We start from the raw sequence: 16,824 nt of genomic DNA, 5'->3' as shown, positions 1-16,824 counted from the left end.
TCTCTGGATCCATGGAAGGGGCAGGGCTGGTTCTAGCTTTGTTAGATTGTCATATACTATATGATGTCTGATTTTCATTTTTACATTATTAATGGCATAACCCCTTTGATTAATTCCGAGATCTGGATGTGAATATTTTTACCCTCAGTTTAGCAGGTAAGGATATAGGGGTCATTTATTAAGATACCCCTGCACTGATGGCAGATGCACCTAAGTTATGTAGAGGCGCAGAAAAGTAGCGTGAGCTGCTGCTTTTTGTCATCTGACATATATATTGCAATCACAGCTCTCTAGAACTATTAGGCCCCTTGCAGACAAGCGTGTCTGGATTAGGTCCGGATGCGTTCAGTGAAATCTGCGCGATTTCGCAAACATAGCCAACTGACCGTTTTTATCGCGCTGGTGCAATGCAATTTACTGCGTTTTGCACGCGCATGATAAAAAACGGAATGTTTACAAACAACATCTCTTAGCAAAAATCCGTGAAAATCGCATCGCATCCGCACTTGCTTGTGGATGCAATGTGGTTTTCACATAGCCCCATTCACTTCTATGGGGCCAGCGTTGCGTGAAAATCGCAGAATATAGAACATGCTGCGAATTTCACACAACGCAAAAGTGATGCGTGAAAACCACCGCTCATGTACACAGACCCATTTAAATAAATGGGTCCAGATTCTGTGCGGGCGCAATGCATTCGCATCAAACATTGCACCCCGCGCGGAATTCTAGCTCATCTGCAAGGGGACTTACAGAATGCGGCTTAAGGCTACTTTCACACTAGCGTTTTTGCTGGATACGGCAGGGTTCAGCAAAAACACTTCCATTACTGATAATACAAACGTCTGCATTATCTTTAACATTGCCAAGACGGATCCGTCATGAACTCCATTGAAAGTCAATAGGGGACGGATCCGTTTTCTATTGTGTCAGATTGTGTCAGAGAAAACGGATCCGTCCCCATTGACTTGCATTATGGGTCATGACTCATGACGGATCCGTTTTGCTGTGGTTTGCTCTCCGGTATGGGAATGCATTTTTGAGCATTCTATTCTGTTCAGTTATGTTTTGTCCCCATTGACAATGAATGGGGACAAAACTGAAGTGTTTTTTTCCGATATTGAGACCCTATGATGGATCTCAATACCGGAAAACGTAAACGCTAGTGTGAAAGTAGCCTTAGCTGTGATCCCTAAAGAGTGGAAGCTGCCATAAATAAACAGTTATCGTTATCTTTTCATACATGTTTATGACCGTAGAACACACTGGTTATAACATACGGATAATTTATGCTCTGACCGCAAGTGCCACGCAGTAAGGATTTTGGAACATCCGTGCAGCACTAAGGGCTCGTTCACACGAACGTTTTTTGCGTTCCGTATACGGTCCATATATAGAACCATTCATTTCAATGGGCCCGCAAAACACTGAAAAAGCCATACGGTCGTGTAAACGAGCCCTAAGACTGGGCCACCATAAAAAGGCAGCGGCTCAGCCTAAGGTCCCTTAGTGACCGCCATACCCTTAGTGACCGCCATATTGGGCGTATTGGTGGTCACTAAGGGGTTAAATTAATAAAATACAGGCTATACTGAATCTTTTCCCTTAAAACTTTATTAGTCACTCAGCTCCTCCTGCTCTATAAAATGCTGCCTGCAGATCAGCCACCATGGTCAGTGAGAGGGGTTCCCTTTAAAAAGGTAGAGCAAATATAATGTTCAAGTCATCGTTCTCAGTGGGGGGAATCAGCTTTGCTTTAAAATCGTATAAATGTACCGGTATATTCATTTTTCATCTGTCATTTATTATAGGCAATTTATTTGCATGACAGAAAAATGCTGCATTAAATGTTTTTCTGTTGAAGGGGAAAAATATCAGTCCTGGACTTACCTGCATAGGAAAAGGCAATTAATAATTTACATCTGTGGGGAAAAAAATCTGTCTCAACCACAAGCTGCTACAACGTAGAAACCATCCTGTAATAGCTAATGTATGGCGAGAACCTAAAGTTTCATTTTGCTTGAGTTGTCTGTTATGTTCCAATAACAGATTTACCTTACTATATTGGATAGTCAGACTGGGTAAATTAGACTAAGGCCTCTTGCACACGAACGCTTTTTTTTCCGTTTCCGTTTGTGTGGATTCCGTTTCATTTCAATGGATCCGTTTCCGTATTTCCGTTCTGCTGAAAGATAGAACTTGTCCTATTATTGCCCGCAAATAATGATTCGTGGCTCCATTCAAGTCAACGGTTCCGCAAAAAAAAACAGAATGCATCCGTATGTCTTCCGTATCTGTTCCATTTTTGCAGAACAATCTATTGAAAATTTTATGCCCGGACCAATTTTTTTATGTACTTACTGTTTAAACATTATTGTATGCTTCAGTTTCCATTTGCGATCCCCCAAAAAACGAATCCCAAACGAAAACCAAACGGGAAAACGGAACAGCAAAACGGAACAGAAGCGGAATGGAAACAGAAACACTACTGAAACAAAAAAACGGATCCGTTAAAAAGGGACCTTAAAACCATACTGTCGTGTGAAAGAGGCCTAATACATGAACTCTTGTTCCTTCCACCTGTTCCCAGCCCAGACATTTCTAATGTAGTATTTGTCCGAGACATGCTTTGTATGTGTGCATACTTATTGAGGGCTGTAAAACACTTAGAATGGACATCCAGTAAATCACTAAACCAAAGCAGGGTCTACCTGCTGCAGACTGAAAATGGGCGTCCCTTAATAATGACAGCTTAGCTGAGGTTTTGTATTGATATAAAGAAGTTCACAGAGGACAGATATTAGGTCTTGACAATTTGCATCTGGCACCCGCCTATATTATGTGCATGGCTGATCATGCATGAAATGATAAATTGTGTGTCCTGAAGAGTACTGCATCATGCATGTATTCTAAGGGATGGAAATGCTAGGCTTTCTCCTGCTAACTTCTTCTCATTTAAGAGCTGTTGCTCCTGTGCAAGTAAATACACTACTCTGTGCAAGCTATGTGTAAACTATACAAGCATGATATTATTATTAGAGATGAGCGAATCGAAGTTGAGCAAGTGGAATTTGATCCGAATTTCAGGTTTTATTCAATTCGCACCGAATCCAAATTTTCGCGCCATTCGTGGTAACAAATCACATTTTTTCCTAAAATGGCTGCTGCACGTGTGAGGACATGGAGCAAGGAACTCTGGGAAGACGGGATCACCCATAATGCCATGCAAGCAGCCAATCAACGGCCAGCCCTGTGATGTCACAGCCCTATAAATAGCCTCAGCCGTCTTGGATTCTGTCATTTTCCAGTGTTCTTAGTGCAGGGAGAGACGTCAGCAGGCGCTAGGGACAGTGCTAGAAAAAACTTAATTGTGCTAAAAAAAATGATTTGCAAATGCAGGGAAAGATTATTAAAGGTGTAGGGAAAGGATAGAGAGGAATCATTCCACAGCATTTATGGTGAACAGGGTTCAGTAGGGGATGTTACAGCCTGGGTAATAGGAACAATCCTATTACACCTTGCTGCACTGACTGGGTATCCAAATTGCCATTATACAGCTCTGTAATTCCAGCAAACCGTTCTTATTAGGGTGCAAGTACTGTTTGATCCAGGCATCGACAGGGTTTATTACAAGAAAATATTTCTACGTCTTTTTTGCCCTTGCGCAGTGCAGTTATATGTTCCAAAGCATTTTTTGGCTTGTATTAGTGGGAAAAAAGGGCTTATTAGCCGTTGTGTGGTGAAGTGCTAAAATTATAGTCCTTTTTGTCGTGTATTAGTGGAAAAAGAAAAAATATATTTGCTGTTCAGCGGTGCAGTTATATGTTCTAAAGCCTTTTGTTTTATGTATTAGTGGAAAAAGAAAAAATATATTTGCCATTCAGCAATACAGTTATATGTTCTAAAGCCTTTTGTGGCGTGTATTAGTGGCAAAAGAAAAAAATATATTTGCTGTTCAGCGGTGCAGTTATATGTTCCAAAGCCTTTTGTGGCATGTATTAGTGGCAAAAGAAAAAATATATTTGCCGTTCAGCGGTGCAGTTATATGTTTTAAAGCCCTTTTTTGCATGTACTAGTGGCACAAAAAAGTGTTTTCCGTTGTGTAGTAAAGTGAGAAAATTACAGCTCTTTTTGGCATGTATTAGTGTTAAAAAAAAGGGCTTAATAGCAGTTGTGTGCTGAAGTGAGAAAATTAAAGACTTTTTTGGGGTGTTTTTATTTCCTTTTAATTTATTTATTTGATCTAACAGTATGTCAGACAGAGAAGTGCCAGGCCCTGCACAGGGGAGTGGCAGAGGCCTAAATGATTCTGGTGCAGGCACAGGTCGCAGTAGAGTAAGGGGGCGTGGAAGCAGGGGTTGCAGCGAGAGGCCTGAGCTCCCTGTGTTACCTAGCAGTCGTGTCTTGACCAGCAACCCAGCGTTTCTTGAATGGTTGACTAGTAATCCACTTCATCCCAAGTGACATCAGACAACCCCAGCCAAGAGTCGGTGGGTTCCTCTGACACGACTCTTAGTTGGCACAGCCCGGGAGCAGGCCCTGTGCCCCCACCTTCCCTGAACCTTCCTCTGTCATTTTCAGTTCCCTAAGCGCGAGAAGTATTATATGCCGTAGGCTCGGCTCCACTTTTCAGCAATCACGATCTACTAGAGGACAGTCAGCAGCTACTGCCCAGCAAAGATCTGGAGGAGACATCAGCCGCTTCCTCCAGTAGGCGGGCAAGTAGTGATGAGGAGAGTGGCGTGGGAGCTGGTCTTGCTAGCGGTCAGGCTCCTGACCCAGAGACCGTTGAGAAAGACATCAGTGATGTGCAGAAAGTACTCGATGATGATGATGTAGCTGATCGCACTTGGGAGCTGGGTGATTTAGGGCCTTCATCATCATTATCATCAGGCGAAGAGGGTGGCAGCTTGCCCGTGAGCCAGCAAGACAATAACGTGGCCAGGAGACAGCAGGGTGGCAGCAGTGGGAGGTCGGGAGCCAAACGTGCCCGGGGTAGACCACCTGCTTCCCAGGAGCCTACATGCCCGGGGTTCGCAGAAGCAGCGTCGGTAGCAGTCAGTCGGTGTGGACTGTTGGGGGTAAAATCACCTACTCGGCGGTGTGGCAGTTTTTTGTTAAGCCGCTGGAGGAGGTGAACATAGACCTATGTAGAATCTGTGGGCAGAAGGTGAAGCGTGGCCAGGGTGCCAATGTTGGCACCACGGCACTGAATTGACATATGCAGCATCACCATAAGGTGGCCTGGGAGAACCGTGGCTCCAATGTCGTGGTCCATCCTGCCACAGCAACAACTACATCACCCAGTGGCACGCACCTGGTTTCAGGCAGTCAAGGCTCCACCACCTCAGCCGAAGAGAGCTGTCTGTCCTTCCCATCATCTGCTGGTTCTGATGCTCCTGCTCCTCGCCCTCCTACTCCTCGTCAATCATTCCATCAGCAATCGATCACCGAAGTGATTGCCAAGACACAACAGTATGCGTGCACTCATCCAACGGCGCAAAAGCTGAATGTGCTTATGTCCGAATTGCTGGTGCAAGTGGTGAACTCTGCACCTTTCAGAGAACTGATGGCTTGTGCCGAGCCGAGGTGGAGAGTCCCAAGCTGTCATTTCTTTGCCAAAAAGGCAGTACCAGCCCTGCACACACATGTAGAACAGAAGGTGGGCCAGTCCTTGAGCCTGTCGGTGTCTGCCAAAGTGCACGACAGCGCCGCCGTGTCCTTTACGGTCCACTGGGTGAATGAGGTTCCTGCACACCAGCAACTTGGTCAGATGACGCCGCTTCCGCCTCCACGTTGCCACACTTGTTCAATCTGGTTGTCAAGAGGTTCCTGAAGTCTTCCACCCATCTGCAAGACATCCTAAAAATGGCCAGGAAACTTTGCATGCACTGCAGCCACTCGTACACCGCAAAACACACCCTCCTTAAGCTAAAGCGGCAGAACGACATCCCCCAACATAGGCTGATATGCACCTTCCATATGTTGGATCGACTATACGAACAGAGAAAGGCCATAAATGATATCTTGATGATCCAAGCGGACAGGAGTACTCCCCTGTGTAACTTTTATGTCAGCTAGTGGCAGCTCATGCGTGACACCTGCCTTTTGCTCAGGCCTTTAGAGGAGGCTATGTTATTTGTCAGTCGCCAGGACTACGAGATGAACTATGTCATTCCACTACTTCATGTCCTGGAACAGATGCTGGTAAATCTGGCTGGTCAGTGGACTGGAGACCTGGCGCCTAGATCTCACAGCCACATGAGCCCTGTGGGGGCTGAACTGGAGGAGGAGGAGGACATTGGAGCACAAGCAATGTTTAGTGAAGTGGGTTGTTTTTCTACACAGGTGACAGGAGAGGAGGAGCAGGACCAGCCAGAGGAGCTACAGGGTGATGAGGAAGATGAGGCAGAGAACCCAGACACACCGTGGCAGTATGCAGCGGAAAAGGAGGCAGGGAGTCCCTCCGAGTCACTTGCACAAATAGCCCGATATCACTTGCTTGCATAGTGACAGCCGAATTGTCACCATTCGGCAGAGGGATGACTTCTGGCTCTCCACCTTGTTGGACCATCGCTACTGGTCCAAAATGGGGTATTTTTTTTCACCTGATGAGAGGGAAGACAAATTGAACTATTATAAAAAACATCCTATGTAGTCAGTTGGCCGCTGCCTATCTGCGCCATCATCCATCCTCTCGCAGGTCTGACTGGGGGGCCCTCTGCACTTACGTTCCACTGCCATGGCTGCTGGGGAGGGGTGGGGTAGCAGGAGCAGTACAAGCTCCATCAGCAGTAGCCTGAGTCTAGAGTCGTTGATGTGCAGCTTTCTTCACCCGCATAGTGCCACCCCAAGTTGAAGATCCGCTGGACTACTGGGCAGGCAAACTGGATTTGTGGCCGCAACTAACAGAGTTTGCCCTAGAAAAGCTGTCCTGCCCGGCCATTAGTGTGACATCAGAGTGGGTGTTTAGTGCGGCGGTGGCTATAGTTAACCCAAGAAGAACTCGCTTCTCCACCCAAAATGTGGAGATACTGACCTTTGTCAAGATGAATCAGGTGTGGATCAGCCAGGATTTCCATCCACCAATGCCTGATGCATCAGACTAGATCATCCATGGTGCCACACCAACACTTTGACAAAAGAGACCAGTTTCTTCTGGCTACCTGCCTCAGCTACTATTCTTATGCTGCCACCCCCCTGATGCCACACATCTGATGCCAAGTGCTCCTTCTTTCACCCACCATCTTCAGCGGGTACTAGTGTTTCCACCCACCTCCACACTATGTCACCTTTCCACTCTGTGGCCTCCTGATGCTGCTGCAACCACCACCACCACACTATGTCACCTTGCCACTCTGTGGTCTCCTCATGCTGCTGCCACCTCCACACTATGTCACCTTGCCACTCTGTGGTCCCCTCATGCTGCTGCCACCTCCACACTATGCTCTGTGGTCTCCTCATGCTGCTGCCACCTCCAAACTATGTCACCTTGCCACTTTGTGGCCTACTGATGCTGTTCCACCTCCACACTGTCATTGTGCCACTCAGTGGCCTCCTCCTGATGCTGCTGCCTCCTCCACACTGCCATTATGCCACTCTATGGCCTCATCATGCTGCTTCCACCTCCACACTATGTCACCTTGCCACTCTGTTGTCTCCTCATGCTGCTGCCACCTCCACACTATGTCACCTTGCCACTATGTGGTCCTCTGATGCTGCTGCCACCTCCACACTATGTCACCTTGCCACTCTGTGGTCTCCTCATGCTGCTGCCACCTCCACACTATGTCACCTTGCCACTCTGTGGTCTCCTCATGCTGCTGCCACCTCCACACTATGTCACCTTGCCACTCTGTGGCCTTCTGATGCTGCCGCCACCTCCACACTGTCATTGTGCCACTTAGTGGCCTCCTCCTGATGCTGCTTCTGATGCCACTCTGTAGCCTCCTGATGCTGCTGATGCCACCTCCACAATGTCATTGTGCCACTCTGTGGCCTCCTCATGCTACTTCCACCTCACCACTATGTCATAGGGCCACTCTGTGGACTTCTTATGCTGTTCCCACCCTCCCCACTTCATGACTGGGCCACTATTTTGCCTTTCGTCCTGGCTGACATCATCATTTATTTGACCTTTCTACTGATCTGTCAGAAGGAAGGAAAAATGAGACGCACAACGGATCCTGTCTGTGTAGCAGCTGTAAGGCCTGTATGATCCCATCAGAATTGGCTTGTGATTTGGTAGCCAAAAGCAGGAGTGGGTACAAAACAAAGAAGACATGCAAATATTCCATTCATGTGTTATCTCTGTTTTGGATCCACTCCTGTTTTTTTTAGCATTAGCAATACTGATGGATTACTAAACAAATGCTGACTGAGTGAAAGCGGATGCTCAAGAGACAGGATCTGTTTTTTGTGGGTTATTGTTCTGACGGATCAGAGGAAGGGCAAAATAATCAGTGACGTCAACACAAACTTACTGCTGACACCCTCTCCACTCTGTCGGAGGGCTCTACTTGTATAAGCGTTTAATAGAACAGGTTCTGTAGACATCTATGTGGAATCAGCTGATGGTGTAAAAGGAGTGCACTTCTTCTTGGCGCTAACATCGATCTGTAAGGCTGAGTTCATACTTGAGTTATTTGGTCAGTTTTGGCCCCGTGACTGCCCAAATAAGTGAAGTGTGCAGTGATTCTAAGAGCTATGCCTGTCATCTGCATGTCATACTGACTTACAGTATTATTTCACTACCACAGCAGACTCCCTATGCATGTTACTGCAAGGCACAGTGTTCTACACCACTATAAAGGCTCTCTGCAGCTGTTTTTATCGTGATTCGCTGCGAATAAATTCGGATCGAATCAAATTTTTTCAAAAATTCAGAAGACCAGCCGAATCAAATTTTTTCAAAATTCGCTCATCTCTAATTATTATTGTTATTTTTATGTACATGTATAACCTGTATTTTATTCACATTAAGGAGCAAGATACAAAGCCAGAGAAAATAAAGCCATTGGTATATGGCAGGCATGCTTAACTTGTGGCCCTCCAGCTGTTGCAAAACTACAACTCCCAGCATTCTCGGACAGCCTACAACTATCAACCTACAGCAGGGCATTGTGGAAGTTGTAGTTTTACAACAGCTGGAGGGCCGCAGGTTGAGCATCCCTGGTATATGGCATAGAGTAAGGTACAAACAATCATTGTACATTATCAGATAACCAATGTTTCAGTGCATTCCGAAAAATCATCCTGCACTCAGTACTCCATAATGAGAAAGTGAAAACACAATTTTAGAAATCTTTTCAAATGAATTAAAAAGGAAAAATTAAAAATTTCCGTTGACCCTTGGCTATGACACTTGAAATTTAGCACTGTGGGCCTCCAATTTCTCTTGATCATCTTTAAGATGTTTCTACACCTTGATTGGAGTCCACCTGTGTAAATTCAGTTGATTGGACATGATTTGGAAATACACAGACCTGTCTGTATAAGGTCTCACAGCTGACAAATCATATCAGAGCAAAAACCAAGCCATTCTGGGGAAATAATTGCTTGTAGAGCTCAGAGCCAGGATTGTATAGATGCACAGATCTAGAGAAGGATACAGAAAAATTTATGCTGCACTAAAAGTTCCTAAGAGCACAGTGGCCTTCATAATTCTTAAATGGAAAAAGTTTGGAACAACCAGGACTTTTCCTAGAGCTGGCCACCCTATTAACTAAGTAACCAGATAAGGGCCTTTGTAAGAGAGATGACCAAGAACCCAATGGTCACTCTGGATGAGTTCCAAAGATTCTGTGTGCAGATGGGAGAAACTCCCAGAAGGTAAACTATCACTGCAGCAGTCTACCAATCTGGGCTTTAGGGCAGAGAGACCAGAAAGAAGCCTCTTCTCAGGAAAAGACACATGAAAGTTTGCAAATAAAGCACCTAAAGGACTCTCAGACTGTGAGAAACAAGATTCTCTGGTCTGATATAACCAAGATTGAACATTTTGGCCTCAATTGTAAGTGTCATGCTTGGAGGAAACCAGGCACTGTCCAACACCATTCCTATAGTGAAGCATGGTGGTGACAGCATCATCTTGTGGGGCTGTTTTGTGGCTGGGAGAGGGAGACTGGTCTGGGTTGAGGGTAAGTTGAATGAATCAAAGTACAGAGATTTTCTTAGTTAAAAACTGATCCAGAATGCTCTAGACTTCAGACTGGGCCAAAGGTTCACCTTCGGACAAAACAATGAGTCTAAGCACTCAGCCAAGACAACACGTGAATGTCCTTGAATGGCCCAGCCAGAGTCCTGACTTCAACCCAATTGAACATCCAACCTGACAAAGCTTCAGAGGATCTGTAGTGAAGAATGGTAGAAAATCCCCAAATCCAGATGTGAAAACCTTATGGCATCATACCCAAGAAGGCCAGAGGCTGCAATTTATGCCAAAGATGCTTCAACTAATTCCTGAATAAGGGGTCTGCATACATATGTCAATGCAAGATTTTAGTTTTTCCTTTTCAACAAATTTTCAACAGCTTTTGAACAGTCTGTTTTCACATTGTTATTATGGGATACTGAGTGCAGAATGAAGGGGAAAAATTTTAACTTTTTTTATTTTAGCACAAGGCCCAAAATAACAAAACACATGAAAAATTAAGGGTCTGAATACATTCCAAATGCACTGTATGTATCATTCAAACATATTCCAGGAAAAAATAAAAATAGCCCTATGACTTTCAGCCTAACCCACAATAGAAAGTGGAAAACTTGGGATATCAGTCGAGTGGTAGCCTAAAGCTGATAGTATAGCTTAGTGTCATGCCAATATACCATTCTCTTCTCAATACTATTCCTGAAAAGAAGAGTCAAGAGATGTAGCGTTAGAGAAGAGAGCAAGCTAGAGATATAGAGGTATGGGTAGAAGAGATAAGAAAGATTAATAATAATCAACATAGCATAAAATTAATAAAGGAAAAAATAAACTATGAAGAGTGGGGATACTATGTGTTTGAGGAGAGGATCTAACCTACCCCTTACAGCTAACCTATGAAATTCTCAAATTCTGATGAGTCCACGAAAGCCATCCATGGGATCCAGAAAGCTAAGAAGTCAAAGAAATGTTCATGGGTTTCTGTAACCTGCTCCTCCGTTCTTCAAATATGACAAACCTCTGCAGCTCATTCAAGGAAAGTGAGTAGTTCCACCAATCTCCAGTGCCTAGGAATCACCAATCTAGCTGATGTAAGGAGATGGCTCAGTATGCTGTTTTTAACCTGAGCCAAAGTCCCATGGATCAGAGAGAAGCATACATTGAGATGTATTAGAGAGGTGTTTCCCTGAATACCTAACATACTGTATATGTACATGATATGTCCCAAAGGATTTGATACAGGGTACTTGCACCAGATATGCAACATAGTGCCTCGTGCCAACCCACATCAACACATCTCAGAAATGCCCAGATACATATGATGTACAACAACTGGACAATAGTACCAGCGAGAAATAATCTTCAAGTTTTCCATCTTTTCCCGTGATGCCATTTGTAACAGAACACATTTTAGGGACCTCCTGTGAGGTAAAGAGTACTATGTCTCTAATAAGATGTCTCTCCCACTTTTGAAAGTAAGGAGCATGTTACCCAGTTAGGAACACTAGCATGATTATCTTGCTTTTCAACTTAACTAGTAAAAATGGAGTGCTACATAGGGTAATATTGTAAGGAAAAGAAAAATTTACAGTGGTTGGTGTACTAGGTGCACATGAATGTTCATCGTGGATGTAGTTAGGGCTGCAGGAACTATTCGGCAGACTTGTTTTCTGGTGGTCAGTAGTTGTCACGGTCTCTCCCGTGACAGGGGTTAGAAGATCTAAGAGACTGGCTGCATGTGATGTGATGTGACAGCCTCTTTGGTTTCACTTGTTTCTGTTTTGTTGCTGGTTATGACCACACCTCTTGTCTCAGGTGTAGCTTAAGTGGTCATTTCAACTCCTTTATTTAGTCTGGTCTCACCCATATTGCTATGCGGTTGACAGCTCCTTTCTGGGTGTTGGAAGTGCTGGTGTTAGGTTCACCACTGAGTTCCTGCTCGTCTGCGTACTTCGGAGTTAAGTGTCTTTTCCTTATTTCTTGTTTGTTGTAATCCCCTATCTTTTGGTATTAGGCCTGAGGGTGTCTCCTGTTCCTTCAGCTGGGCAGGAACAGGTCATCTTTTGTTCTGACACTATTTCCAGGGCCCTTTAGGGTCAAATAGGCTTCTAGGTTCCTACGTATGAACATTCCTACCATCAAGGTCTGTTCATACTGATAGTAGTCAGGTCTCGGTCTAGGGAATTATTAGGTGGTGACCTTTCCCCTTTCCCTAGTTTCCAGGCCTAGTACCTTTTCCCTTCCCTCCTGTGTTCAGTGTGGAGTTTACCACCCACACAGCGCCATGACAGTAGTGGATCAAGCAGGATATAGAAGAATTTCTAGGAACCACCAGCGTTACCAGATCAGTGAAGCAGAATTATTTTATTAAGTCCGGTTAATTACCTGTTTTAAGTTCAAGCCCCTTCGTCAAATTATTAGGACATACACACAACTTCATACAATATGGACACCAATACACTTAGTCTACTAAAGTTAATAAGGTAGTTCTGTTTTATCAATCTTGTGGCGCTTGTTCCTGGAAATCCTTCTATTCTTACTGTATCTTTTCTTTCATTCTCCTGGATTGCCAGAACTTAAAATCACTCTCTAACATCATTGCTTTATGTATTTTAAACTATAGGTAAGCTCCTGCTAGTTGTTTATAACATCATATTCTATAAATTATCCATTCTAATAAGATTTCTTATTGAATGGATAGATAAACCATTGTATAATTATAAGTTCAACAGCTTTCTTAAGGCTAGTTGCACACTAGTGGCTGCGATCTCTGCGCACTCTGGCATTGCAGGAGGTTTGTAAGGCTCCACCTGACCTCATTCACTATAATGGGCAGACATCCGGCCACATTATGGCAAATATGCAGAGAATCGCCCGGAAGAAAATTGCTATGAGCAGTGGTTTTCTTCCAGCTGATTCTCAGCATATTTGCTGTATTGCGCTCGGGTCTCCACTCGGACCCCATTATAGTGAATGAAGCCAGAAGGAGCTTTACAAATTTCCAGCCATGCCAGAAGGCAGAGCAATCCAGCAGACTGTTTCCTGCCATGCCGTACAACTACTAATTGTTGTTTTGTTCCTCACCCTTTGTAGATCTATGTTTAAGAACCATGACACCAATTATAAGCCAATGTGGTCTGTCAATCACAGTTTGGATCCACCATACAACAGGTTGTACACGGCATCATAGGTTCCGTTATAAAAATGGAAGCTGTGACACCAATGTAAACATAACAGCTTTCAAGGCCCATACACTATAGCTGAACTGACACAAGATAGTAAATAATCATGGACATGAGAGCCATCTTTGATGAATAGAGGATTGTCTACAACACATTGTAGTGAATTGTAGTGAACCCTGAAGTGTGAGTAGAGCTAGGTCTGTATAGGTTTTCAGTCCCTTGATGTAAATGAGAATATTCCCACTCACAGCAGAGATCTTTAAAAATGTTGAGCAACTGAAAAACAAATTATAGTAGAAAGTTGCACAATTTTTCATTATACAGTGATTATTAACCTTTATACGTATAAAATGCTGAACACCTTGGAACATCTTTACACACCACAGAGCTAGTAGGCTCCCTCAGTCTTCTATAAATAGGATTTGGGGAATGGGTTGAAGTCTATTATAATTCTAGGGGTTTTCTGGGAGTTAAATATTGATGACCTATCCTCAGGACAGGTCATCAATATCAAATGAGTGGGGTCTGACTCCTGGCATCTCTGCCGTTCAGCTATTTCAGCTAATGTAAGGGACTGAAGCACTCAGGCAAGGGAGGAGGCCTCTTCCTCAGAACGTTGATGTTATGTCCATCGGTCACATGAACTTAGTGCAGCTGAGTCTCATTTAAGTGAATAGGATTAAACTACAATACTGTCAGAACTATTGAGTATGAATAAAGTCCATAATTATAAGGCCTATATAAGTGTATGGACATGAGCCTAAGGGACAACCATTTTGTCTTATTTTAAGGCAGAGTGAATTCAGGATTTTTTTTTACTCTGAAATTGCTAACCTAAGGTTTACGATATATACCAAAGTGTTTACCTAGGTTTGTTTTGTGAGAAGGAGATGTCCCAAGGTCTAATGAAATGTGATGGCCTAGATAAGACAATGTATTTGAATTCTGATGATTTTAGTAAATAGAAAGACTCTAATCTTTCTTTGTGATTTTTATATTAATCAATATAGGAGTAGATTGATTTTTTATAACCAATTTTAATAGGTGTGCTGAATATATAGTATATATATAAAAGTATAGTCCTCATAGATATATTCAATTGTAAGATTAGAAATGAGGTATAAACTCCTCTGTCATGTTTAGAATCTGTCTCAGTGGAACACACAAATTAATTATTTCTTTCCTGGAATGGGAAAATGTGGACACAGGTGATCATGAACAAACCCTGTCTCATCCAAGAACAATGAATTGAGATAGCCATATTTATTTTGATTTAATCAAGTCTGGTCAAAAGACTTAAGGATACACAAGTTAGTTGACCAAGTATAAAACTCATTGTCTCTTTAAGATCTTCTCAAGGTTTGTCTGAAACCTTAGATTACATGTTAGTGCTATTATATGAATAAGAGAAATAAATGAATGCTTCGATTTTTTTTGTATGGAATACTAGTGCCATCTAGTGTTAGGGTAACAAAGATCTAGGGTATATTTTTCCCTAGAGGATGGTTCTATTAATTATAAAGTGAGGTCACTAGTTAATGATAAAACTTGGCCAAGCCCTTTCTAAGATAGGATAAAAAGATGGTATGGGCTGATAGAAGGGATCGATCTCGCTCTCTCTCTGAACATCATCTTGACCATCTTGCCAGTCATTGGAGGCAGCCATCTTAGAACCATTGAAACTGATTTCTGCTAGCTGACATTTTGGTATAGTATAACCTTACCTATATTTTATAGGATAATTAATTAATATAATACATATCTATAGATATATTCAATTAACCATACTTTGTGTATAGTATCTGTTTTGGAATAAGATTGGGGTGTACCTGCAGCATCATCCTGAAAATTAATCCAATACAGGGAGATTAAAAATATACTAGTGAAAACACGGTATTATCTCCAAGGAACTGAATTCAGTTCTAGACCAGTATGGTTGATAATATATATATATTTATATAGATAAAAGATAAACCAGATTTGGGTTTAATCAGACATTTGTCGGCTGAGAGAAATCAAGTATTAAATTGACTTTTAATATAAGTGAGGAGTATTATTATAAGAAGGCATAATTGTATATATATAGATATATGTTCTCAATTATTTTTGTCTATACCACTATTTTGCATATCATTGATTGAATTTTATTACCGCCAATTTTGTTATATATATTATTTTGCACTATAAATTGTATTAATAAATTACATATATATTTTGTCTGTAACTGGGTTTTGTCTTCAATTCAACGCAGATCATGAGCTTGTTTTAGCTTGATATTTATGATAATAAGTTAAAATCTCCTTTATTACCGATTTTAATTTATTCACATAAATCATATAGACTGTCAATCGGAGACAGCATAAATATTCCGACAATACCAAGCACATCCACTATACAATGTACAGTACTGAGCTTGGTATACTATGAATATGCCCCAGCTCTTTTCCAAGCACCACAACCTCTTCAAACAGCTGGTTGGCAGGGATGCTGACAGTTGGACCCACCAATCCGATCCTGGTGATGATCCTGAGGACAGGTCATCAATATTTAACTCCCAGAAAATCCCTTTAAATGCATTTTAACAATTTTGATCTCCATAAACAAATACGTATTTAAATAGTCAACATTCCTAATTGGCACAGAGGGATTTAAACTCCAATTTTTTTCTAATATGCAGCTGAAAGGAGAATGGAAGACTCTACGTAGAGCTTTTAAAAAGCTGGATATGGACAGCAGTGGCTACTTATCTCTACCAGAATTTAGATCCGTTTTGAAGCTCTGCAACTTTGTACTTGACGAAGATGAGATTTTTCACATCATGTCCAAATATGACCAGAATATGGATGGCCGTATTAACTACAAATCTTTTCTAGAACACACATGTAAGAAAGAGAACTGTTCCAGTCCAAAAACACCACTGGAAAACACAGTGTAAAGGTCTAAATTTATTTTACATAAACACCTAGATTGTTTATTCACATTTCTATAATGGTGGCTCTCCAGCTGTTGAGGAGCAAAGGTTGTCTGAGCATGTGGCTCTTGTAATTCCTCCACACTGGAAAACCATTCTACCACCTCACTAATGAAGATGATAAAGATAGGCTCATGTGGTATGTATTGTAGGTGAAACTCAAGTCTGTGAAATTAATTGGGGTCATTTATCAACCTGGTGTAAAGTAGAACTGGCTTAGTTGCCCATAGCATCCAATCAGATTCCACCTTTCATTTTTGACAGCTCCTTTGGAAAATGAGAGATGGAATCTGATTGATTGCTATCGGCAACTAAGCCAGTTCTACTTTACACCAGTTAGATAAATGACCCCGAATGTACTTCAAAATAGACCTTTCCAATTATTATGGCAAATCTATCTTACTCTAAAGTTTATATAAAATAGGTGATCTTTAAGTAATTTTGTGAATGTGGTATCTTCCCATCAATTCTTAAACAGTCCGTTTTCTACTTTTTCACAAAGGGGTTTTCCATTAGTTAAATGG

The 16,824-nt window shown here is 42.4% G+C and overlaps 1 protein-coding gene across 3 annotated transcripts in view; it reads left to right on the top strand.

Moving 5' to 3' along the window:
* The window catches only part of LOC122934684 (EF-hand calcium-binding domain-containing protein 6-like), a 159,875-nt gene extending 143,359 nt beyond the window's left edge, over positions 1 to 16,516 (top strand). For 2 of the 3 annotated variants that reach the window (XM_044290365.1, XM_044290445.1), the window contains exon 19: positions 16,007 to 16,516. In XM_044290365.1, the coding sequence (XP_044146300.1) occupies positions 16,007 to 16,264 (258 nt within the window). In that variant the 3' untranslated portion in view covers positions 16,265 to 16,516. Of the gene's footprint in view, positions 1 to 1,811; positions 1,885 to 16,006 lie in introns of those variants that run through there. The other variant, XM_044290522.1, reaches the window with a different exon arrangement.
* The last annotated feature ends 308 nt before the right edge of the window (positions 16,517 to 16,824 follow it).

The sequence above is a fragment of the Bufo gargarizans genome, chromosome 1, assembly GCF_014858855.1.
Source record: "Bufo gargarizans isolate SCDJY-AF-19 chromosome 1, ASM1485885v1, whole genome shotgun sequence".
In the NCBI taxonomy this organism is placed as follows: Eukaryota; Metazoa; Chordata; class Amphibia; order Anura; family Bufonidae; genus Bufo; species Bufo gargarizans.
This window is presented reverse-complemented; position numbering and strand designations above follow the sequence as displayed.